The sequence below is a fragment of the Drosophila navojoa genome, chromosome 5 (assembly GCF_054131105.1).
Source record: "Drosophila navojoa isolate 15081-1374.11 chromosome 5, UAZ_NAV_1.0, whole genome shotgun sequence".
In the NCBI taxonomy this organism is placed as follows: domain Eukaryota; kingdom Metazoa; phylum Arthropoda; class Insecta; order Diptera; family Drosophilidae; genus Drosophila; species Drosophila navojoa.
Window position 1 is genome coordinate 10,752,597 of NC_142893.1, and position 10,381 is coordinate 10,762,977.

Below are 10,381 nucleotides of genomic sequence, written 5' to 3' on the forward strand. Positions count from 1 at the left end.
TCTCTCTCTCTGTGTGTGTACGCAGTTTTGTGACATTTATTAATTATCAACATGTAGCCAGCCAGGCAGCAGCTGCTACACAAATTAATTTAATTGCATTTTTAAAATCAAATTAAATGTCAACAAATTATAATAATTATGCCGTTAATAAAAATGAATACAAATAAAAGCTCACTCTAAGTAGTGCGCGCGTCAGCAACATTTTCTGCCAACCAACACGCAATTTAAGTGAAACAGGTCAAAGTGGGTGAGAGACAAAGAGTGAGAAAGACCTAGAGAGAGAGAGTGCGGGAACAGTGTAAATAAAATGCGTGGTGCGCTTGTGTGAGTGTAAAGCTGACAGCGCAGCAGCAGCAGCAACAATCTAAAACGCGTGCGTCGACGTCGTGTGCGCTGAAGCGTGGCAGCACGGCAGCGCCAGCGGTAGCACCAGCAACAGCAACAGCAACAGCAGCAGCGACAACAACAACGGCAATGTGTATAAACAAATTCAAAGCAGTGTACGCCCACATCAAAAACCCAACGTCGGCCGCATTTGAAAAGGCCGAAAACGGTTTGCGCATTTAATTAGACTCCACAACAACAACAACAACAATGAAAATGTAATGCTAAGCAGCAGGCACATAAAATGTTTATGTAAAAACAGCGCCGCATAATTTGTTAGCAGCAGCCAAAGAATAAAGTGAGAGAGTGAGAGAGATAGGAGAGAGCGTGCTCACCCACCACCAAAATATAAGCATAGCTTAAAAGCTCAACAGATGCTGGCAACATGTTGCCAGCTCTCTTAGATTGAAACTCAATTTGCAGTTGTTTATTTTATTGGGTTAATGAGACAGAGTGCTGCTGTTTCTGTTGCTGCTGGAGCAGTTGGTTAATAAATTCCCAATTTGTTGCTCATTTCGTTTTCGTTTATTTATGTGTCAGCATCAATTTCTATTAATTGAAATTGTAATTGCAGCTGCAGCGGCAGACGCAACAGCTACCCATTGATTTATATTTAAGCCGAATTTATGGGCTGCAGGCGTGGAATTCGTTATCTACGTTAAACAACAAATCAGATGTGAACAAATGCGAACACATACATATATATGCATACATATATTGTTTTTTGTTTAAATTACTTAACGTTTTTGGCATAACAATTAGCGGCGGATGTGTTGGCTTTTTAAAAGGCATCACAGACTGCTCCTTCTTCTTCTTTATCATTGTTTTTAGACATTGACAAATGCAGTGGAAACATCACAAACGACAATTGATGATTCGATATTTGTTTACTCTTATACACACACATACACAGACATACGTATGATGTATGCGTATACTCGTATAAGTAAACCTATCTGCCTCTCTCTCCCTCTCTCTGTTTGCAGTTTGTGTGTGACAAATATTTGCCGCGCTTTTAAACAAATATGCACAGAATGGAAACTCCATGGCTTGCGCAAAGGGTTTCAACTGTCAACATTTCCACAAAACTCTAAATCACCCGAAACAGCTAGCGAGGGCGGCCTAAAGTTTACTGGAAGTAGAAGTCGTGCAAACGACTATAACATAAAAGAGTGCTCTCGCCCACTCTCTCTCTCTCTCTGCTAATGCAGCGCAGCTGCCACTGTTAACTCTTACTGCTAAAATTTTAGCATAGCATCAATTGCTCCCTCTCTCTTATTCTCTTTTCTATTTGAGTCTGCCAAAATAAACAATGCAGTCTCTTTATTCAATTTTCACAGTTACCCATTGATTAGTCATTTACTATTCGCGCTACCCACGCATCGAATGAATGAGAAAAAAAAACTATTGCTCAATGTTTATCTAAAGTTCGCGTCATCATCCGTCACATTGCCAGCAGCTGTGGCAACTTTCAAGCGATTCCCTCTCTAATGGCATCTATTTGCTTTGGGCATGGGTCTACACAAATGTCTGTATGTATGTGTTGGGTATTTAGCTGGGGCATATTGGTACTTACATAGATCAAGCCAGAGTAATATCTGTCTTTGATGTTGTGCAACACGGACGCCTCATTGAGGCACGTCAGCTCGGCCATATCCTCGACTTTGTCGAACTTTGGCGGATTCATCTTCTGTATGTCATCGCGTAGGATCATGACACGCTTGCCGGTCTCGGCCAATTCCACCTCCACCTCGTCGCCATGTTCGCGCTTAATACTGGCGGCAACGAAGCCCTGCAAAAATAAGAAAAGAAAAGAAACAGAAAAAGAAATCAGAAATTGAATTCAAATTCATTGCGAATTAGTCACTCGCTATGTGAGTGTGTGAGTGTGTGTGTGTGTGTGTGTGTGTGTGTGTATGTGAGTCACACGTGTGAGAGTCAATTAACCGTTATTTATTACATATACTTTATCGACAATATATTCCAGGAAATAATACAAATGCAAATTCAGCACAAATTTGTAATGAAAACAAAGCAGCAAATGAAGAAGAAGCAGCAACAGCAACAGCAATTACAGTTAAAGCTCCTGGCTGCGCTGGCTGCATGTGCATAAAAAAAAAAACAATACACACGCCTTGTAACGCTGTTGTTGCTGGTTCTTCTTCTTTCGCTTGCTTCTTATGCTTGTTTTTGTATTCTTTTGACTCTAATTGAGCGAACTTGCATGTGTGTGAGTGTGTGTGTGTGTGTGACTGTGAGTACATCTCTTGACAGAGCGCTGCATGAGTCAAGCGCCAAGCGCATCAACAACAGCGGCAACAACAACAACAACAACAGTGGCAGCCACAACAGAAACAAAAAGGAAATGCAGACGATAAAACTGACGCCCGTTCAAGTGCCGTTGCAGACACAGCAGCAGCGGTCGCAGCACCAGCAGAGACAAAACAGCCAACGGGGAGGCAGCGACAGCAGCTGCTACCGCCGCCGCCGCAGCAGCAGCAGCAGAAGACAAACAGAAGCTGCGCCAACGACAGCAACAGCAGCAGCAACAGCGACGCCTTTGTCTGCCCTTTTTCTGTTGTATGTCTGTTGTCTAACTGCTGTCTGCCTATTGGCAAGTTCAGGGCTCTCGCCCTCTCGCTCTCTCACACACATCCTCTACACGTATGTACAGTGAATAACATGAATATGTTATCTAGAGCTAAGTAGATTTTCTAATTTATAGTCTCTTTAATTACGCATTTTAATTAGCACTAATTGAGCGTGTTGACAACTTATGCAATTTGGTGCGACTGTGGGCTGAGCGATATTAATCTATAAATGCGTTGACTAGCAAAATAACATTGAAAAATAGATTGATAAATGATAAATATTACAGATAAACATACACATTTGATATTCTTTTATATTAGTTTTATAAGAAAATATTGGGTTTGAAATATTTACAATCAATATTTTTACTTTGTAAATTCGAACGTGATTATTATTCAAGCGGAAACGGATGTTGTTCATATATGTTATATTTTATAGCATTTTATCATATCTATTTACATTATTTATGAGGCTTATCCAGCGAATTTGCTGCAGTTTATCGCAAGCTATATAACTAACTCAACTGGAACCAAAAAATATATAAAATATACGTATATGTATATATGTATGTATATCATGACATTCTCGCATCTTTAAGTGTTAATTAATGTTGCAGAAATTAAGAGTTTTTCTTAAGAATACAATTAATAAAACGCCATGCCATTTTCCCAAATTAGAATTCAATGATGAATCACAAAAATGAAAACCAGAAGTTGAAAATTAAAACGTAAAACAAACAAATTCCACTTTGCGGCCATACGGAATAACATAATTTATGATTCCTAATTCCAGTTCCAGAGGCTCATTAAAAGGGTGGAAGAAAAAAAAAACAGAAGTGCAATGAAATGCATTAACGACCAACAAGTCAAGCAACTGCAACTGCAACTACAACAACAACAACAACAACAACAGCAACAAACAGAGGCAGGTCTCTGATCGTTAAGTTAAATACGTGCAGCACGCCTCAACGATCCGAAAAGTTCCACAATTCCACAGTTCTACATTTCCATTCTTGTCTTGTTTAAAGATAAACATGATCTGTGTATGCGTGTGTGTGTGTATTTGTATCTATTATCTTTGCGCTTTTCCGGCACAAGCGATAAACAGAAATTGAATGAAAACAACAGAAATCATTGCGTGTTCTTCAAGAGAAATAAGTGCGTAATGTGTTTAAATATATTATATATTAAATAACTCCTGTATCAAAAGGTAAGCAAAGGTGATTCAGTGTTGTATAATGCCATCAATGAAAATAGCTATTTATTGCGCTGTGAGGAGCCCTGTTAACTTATGCAATAAACACGCGCTAAGAACAAAAAAACTCGAGCTCAAACTAAATGATGTTTTTATTTAACTAAAATTAGTAAATTATTGCATGGATTTTGTTTAATAATTTCAATTTTTCTGCACTGGAGTCTTCACTGTACAGCACACTTAACAAATCAACTATATGCATATATGGAAATATTTATGTTATTTTTATTTTTTATTATTATTGCCCAAAGATACTTAAAAACAAAAGAAATGATTTGCTGAAGTATGCGCTGGCCGCCAATGAGATCATCAATCAGCTGTGTCCCCTCTTTCTCTCCCACACACACACACACACACACACACACACACACACACACACACACACACACACACACACAAGCATAAACACTCCCTATCTCTCTCTCCCTCTTTGCCAGAAAGTTTTTTAGATTGTTATCTACATACACGACACATTCCAAGCAATCAGCGAATCACAACGAAGCGCAAAGAAGATAACAACAAAAACAAATGCAAAGAAAACAAACCAAAGCCAAACAAATTGTAAATGAATAAATATGTATTTATTTATGTGCGGAAGTTTTGTAACTTAAAATATTGGAGCTACAAACGATTTGGCAGCTTGCTGAATTTATATATGAAACATCTTTGGGGGAAAAAAACCTTGAACTTGAGATATTCTAACATAAGAGCAGAGTAAACAAATAATGAACTCAGTCTCAGTGATGCCCAAATTAAATATATGTACCGAAATATATGTATGTATATACTTCTTCGCCCAACCTATTCAATAATACGAACTTCATTATTTACTTTACATTTTTCTCTTTTTTGTGCGAGCTTTGCGAAGTATACGTCATCCAATATCTGTTATCTTTGACATAAGAAAGAGTAAATACCCTTACAGAGTTGATAACACATCGATTACCGCAATCGATAAGGTAATATGGCAATATTGTGTGGGAATAACCAAGCATTAATAATCAACATAAATACCTTATTTCTTGCTTTTAAGTGAGACTCTTCTAACAGATATCGATAAATAGAGACGTATATACTATATATCTATATTTAGAGATACTACAACTCTCTCCTAAACACATACATAGATATCAATTTTATTAACCATAAGATTCCAATATTCCCGCCCAAGCCGCCTTGTGTATTCAAAACGTTCCCATGCATCAGCATTCCAATCATTCAATATAGCCTATGCACCTCTCGCTCGCACCCACAAGACGTTGCGGCTCACTGAACTCTGCTTACGAAGATCGTGGGCTCGAGTTCTCTGTAGAGAAGCAGAGTTCACGCTGACCGGCCATAATAATTTGTTATTTGCCTCTCTTTCAGTATTTTTGTATTTTAAATTTGTTGTATTTCTTTTCTTTGCGTTTAATCGATCAACGCATATGCATGGCATATACATACACACATACATCTGTATACAGATAAACATAATACACACATTTGTGTATGTGTGTGTGTAATTGAGAGAGATATGAGAGCCGCAGGTTCGTTGACCGTAAACCGGACGAGAGCCGAATCTTGAAAGCTTCGGCTACGTTTTGTCATTAGCGGTAAAGAAGAGACATTTGTAACATAAATATAAAGAAACAAAAACAAAAACCAAACTAAATGAAAATAAAGAAATAAAGAGAAAAACCCGACTACGTTTCTTGTGGCTTTTCAATTTTTTTGTAAACAGCTCTTAAATACTTATCAACTAATGGGTGTGTGTGTGTGTGTGTGTGTGTGTGCTTGTGTGTGGGTGTAATTGTAAATTCATGTGTGTGAGAGAGTGTCATGTTGTTGAGCTTCTCTCTACCTCTCCCTCTCTCTCTCTCTCTCTCGCTCTCACTGTGCTCAGCTACATAGCTTGTGTTGCGGTTTGAGATGTTAACAACAATTTGTGGTAGGGGCAACTGAAGCTCATTTCGAAGACCATCAATAACCAAGTTTAATGTTTAGTTTTTAACTTGGTCGAATCTGAAATCGTTTTTAACTAATAATAATTGTATATCTAGCGAATATCGTATGCAAATTCTGATTAAATATGTCAACTATATATTTATCTAAATCCATATGAAAGTTGTTGTCTTATGTCTTCGTCGCCTCTATGAGGTGTGTGGAGCAAACGACCTGTAGACCTCATTAACTTCTTCAACAACTTGTGCACACGCACAATGCGGCCCATTGTTCAATTATTTACATAGAAACGCAAATACAAACACACACACACATACACATACATATGGGTATAAATATTTTTAAGATATTTAGTATTTTTCTTTACATTGCGCAAAGTTTGAACAGTTGTTGGGCAGGCAAAAAACAGAAAAAAAAGAAGAAAATGAGTGCACAAAATGTGTTGACACAATTCCGAATACCCTTTTGCCATGGAAGAAAAAAAAACTGTAACTGTATTCAGCAAAGCAGCTGTATTTGTATGTGTTGGACATTCCAGCAGCGCAACAGTTTGTGCCATATGCAAATTTCTTACATTATCTGTCCAACTGTCTCGCCGTCTGTCTCTGTCTCTGTCACTCTGCCTGACAATTCATGACAATCGTCTGTCGCAAAGTCGTGCCGTTTTCTTCCACGCTCCCTCCCTCAGCTCTACTCTTTACTCTCTCTCTCTCTCTCTCTCTGTCTTACTTGTATTTTCTTTTATTTTTGTTGCTGTCTGTTTTATGTCTTGCTTTATCTGTGTGTGCGCTTGAAATTCCTTTGGGCCAAAGCAAATGACTTTTTAAGTAAATGCGTAATTACAAAAAAATGCGACAAGTTGTTGCTTTTGCTATTATAATTATGATAATAAATAAATACCCTATAGCAGAGAAATATAGAACTAAAATAACTAATATATTTGCTAATTAATTCAACATTAAAATGAAATGTAGAGTAAAAAAAATCAACTCTAATTACATAAATTGCTAAACTACTTAGCATTTACAGGGTATCTCCTAGCACTCTCTCAGATTTTTTTTTGGCACTTTCATAAGTGAGTAGCACCTTTGCTACTCAATTCCTCGTAAGTTATTTCAAAGCCCATTGTTAAGAACGACAGCTTTATCTCTAGGCACAAAGTCTGGGCTATTGTATACATCTATATAAACATATGCGAATATATAGTATAATATATGTATATTAAGGCAGCAGGTTGAATGACATCTGGATTTGGTTTAGTTATCTGTGAATGGGCCAACTTTGCTACCAATAATATTTTCCAAACATCAACAAATGAAACATCGTTGCGTGTCATCGTTATCGTTATCGTTATCACACACAAAAGCAACTGCTATAAATTATTGCATTCAATACATAATAAATGTTTTTTATTATTTTGCTTTCGTTATCACGACTTTCTGCTTCCTCTTCCTCCCCATCTTCGCTCTGCCTATCGCTCGGGTGACTCACGCAGCGCTTGCAAATTGGAAATATTGACAAATTGGAAACTGAGCCACTAACTGTTATATTAATACGGTCAACAGTCGCCATTTGCAAATTACCTCTCCTGGATGTCTATATCACAGTTTTTATTGTTGTAGTGATTCAAACTGAGAAACACTCAAAATGAAAAACCCACAATCATATCTTTTGTGTGCGGATGTTTATTCAATTTTACGGACATCAAATTCAAAGAAGTTAACCCACTGTATGATTCATGCGACGATGAGTGTGCAGCCAAAAAGGCGATAGCTGCACGAAAAAAGCGAGACGGCAACATTCAGTTAGTCAGTCAGTGGAGTTGGGAGTTTAACATGATTTCCAGTTCCAGTTTCAGTTACAATTCCTATCGTCAGCTGTGTGGCCAGACGCATATTGGAATTGGTGTTGTAGATAGGTCTGGCCTGTCCCCCGCCCTTAATCGGCTTAAATATACTTTTAATAAAATATGAAGAAAATAAGAGAGAGCAGCCATTGACAAACATGTCGCAACCAAAATACCCTTCCATTAATGTTTGACATCAGCAACTACACTCATTATAAGACTTAACAGGAATGGAAAGTATAAGAGTCAAATGTTCTGATTCTTCTTAGTTTTCATAAATTCACTTTGGCATTGCCAACTGCTTTGACAAAGTTGACAATAGCCTTTGCAAGTGTATTAAGATAACATTTACAAAGAACAGCAACAGCAACAACAATAACAATAACAGAAAACTGGTCAAACTCGCGCCCAGCAACAAAGCCGAAGCAGCAGCAGAACAGAGCGCGGCCAACGCCTGCGCAACGCAACGAGGCGCTCTACAGGTTTTTCAGGTCGTTTGGCGACGCCAGCGACGACTTCTGCGCGGCCGGGTGAAAGCCCGAGACGGGAGAGTGCAAGGAGCATGACAGCGCCCAAGAAACAGTAAAACAATATACAAAAACAACAGAATGCGAGTACGTAAACAAATGAGAAAATCGTGGAATGTGTTTCAGTGTTGGTAAACACGCATGAATATAATAATCCTTTCAGAATTCAAGAGTTTCTTTCTGCTGCATTGCTTACCTGATTCTCGTGGGGCACCCAAACAAGACGTTTCTGTGTCCATTCGGCTTGTGTGGCCGGATCGTTGAATTGATTGCGCTCCACCGAGAGATATTTCAGCTCGGGGTCGTTGCGATCAACTTCTTCTGACATTTTTGTTTTCTTTTTTTTATTATACTTTCTGCGTTTTTATATTCGTTATTTATCGTTTTGTCGTTGATTCTATCTGGTTTCGTTTTGTATGCAGTTGCTGATTTTTAAATATTTTTCTGTTGATTTGGCGAAAAAGATTAAATGCACATTAATATTAAAAATAACTTTTTAGCACATGTCACACATACAGACAGACACACACAAGCACACCCACACGCATTGTAAACAAACATATACACTCATCTAGTTTCAAACGTCAAGATACAATTTTTGCGGCACATTTTTATCTGCAAGAAACGTTCGCTGTTTTTCTCTCTTTATCTAAGAAATGCGGCAACGAAAGGCAGACGGCGAGAACGGCAACAGCAGCAGCAGCAGCCGCAGAACATAGTTTCAAAAGGGAACCGACAAGAAACAAATATGGCCATACATTTTCTTAAGCCAGCAGTTGCTCTCACTCTCACTCTGGCTCTCTCTCTATCTCTCAATGTTACTCTCAATCGCCGCAGCAGACATATTCAAACATCGTAGATGAGCAGCGCGGACAGCGTTCAGCGGAAAATAGCATTACGTAGCTGTTTGGCAATTAAAGTAACCAGTTTGCATTTTTGAAGCCGCAACATTTGCCTTGATTTTCGGTTATGGTTACTCTAATTGCGGAGCAGGTACGTCAGCAAAATGCGACTGCTGCTGCTGCCGCGGCCATCGTTCCTTCTTTTTGTGTTGCTTGTTCTGCACACACTCACACACTCACGCATACTCATGCACAATCTTTCATACACGAAGCGCAGTTTTCATTTTTATTCTCTTATGAATTGGTTAATATTTTTTTGCATATATATTTCTGATTCCGTTTCACTTTGTCAGCACTGCATTTGAACAAAATCAACGCAATTCGCACTCAATGCACATATTTCATTTCATTTGTTTCAACAAGCGGCTGCGACACCGACGACAGCAGCGGCAGCAGCAGAGTTTGCGGCGTCAACGGCGTCTGCTGGCCGGCGACTTTTTGGGCGTTAAAATTATTTTACATGCATTATTTTTATAGATTTGCTTGGCTAGTCAGGCTTTACGTGCACTTCGATGTTGCTCGGTTGCAATTTGATTTCTTAATAAGCGCCGATTATACGGTTTTTATTTGTTTTAAGCGACAGCTGCACTTCTTAAATTTTAACACCAACACACACTCTTATACAAATCGTGAACGCACCCAAAACGCGTCTTTCTCGTTCGCTGCTACCAGCACGAATGTACGATGATTGGTAACAGAGACACGGCAGAGCTAAAGCTAAGCATTTTGCTGGACTGTTATTAGCAGTGTGTCTACATTTCATCTTGGAAATTCACACGTTGCTTGGTGAAATTTATTTGAATATATTAATTACGATTCATTTTATGAATAAAGTTATGGAAACACACAATGTTTAATAGAAAATTATTTTGAGAGTCAGCATAATTGACAGCAAACGGCAACTGCATTTGAATTTAACAGCTGTTAACTGA

General features: G+C 38.4%; 2 protein-coding genes across 9 annotated transcripts in view; one reads left to right on the top strand and one right to left on the bottom strand.

Annotated features, from left to right (window-relative positions):
• Positions 1-10,239, bottom strand: part of zip (myosin heavy chain 10) — a 30,675-nt gene extending 20,436 nt beyond the window's left edge. For 5 of the 6 annotated variants that reach the window (XM_089262388.1, XM_018103949.3, XM_089262386.1 and 2 more), the window contains exons 1-3: positions 10,089-10,239; positions 8,744-8,991; positions 1,961-2,176 (exon numbers count right to left, since the gene is read on the bottom strand). In XM_089262388.1, coding sequence (XP_089118514.1) covers positions 1,961-2,176; positions 8,744-8,875 — 348 coding nt within the window. In that variant the 5' untranslated portion in view covers positions 8,876-8,991; positions 10,089-10,239. Of the gene's footprint in view, positions 1-1,960; positions 2,177-8,743; positions 8,992-9,951 lie in introns of all 6 variants that reach the window. The other variant, XM_089262387.1, reaches the window with a different exon arrangement.
• Positions 1-10,381, top strand: part of LOC108654736 (uncharacterized) — a 111,975-nt gene that overhangs the window by 79,960 nt on the left and 21,634 nt on the right. The gene's annotated exons all lie outside the window — the stretch shown is intronic.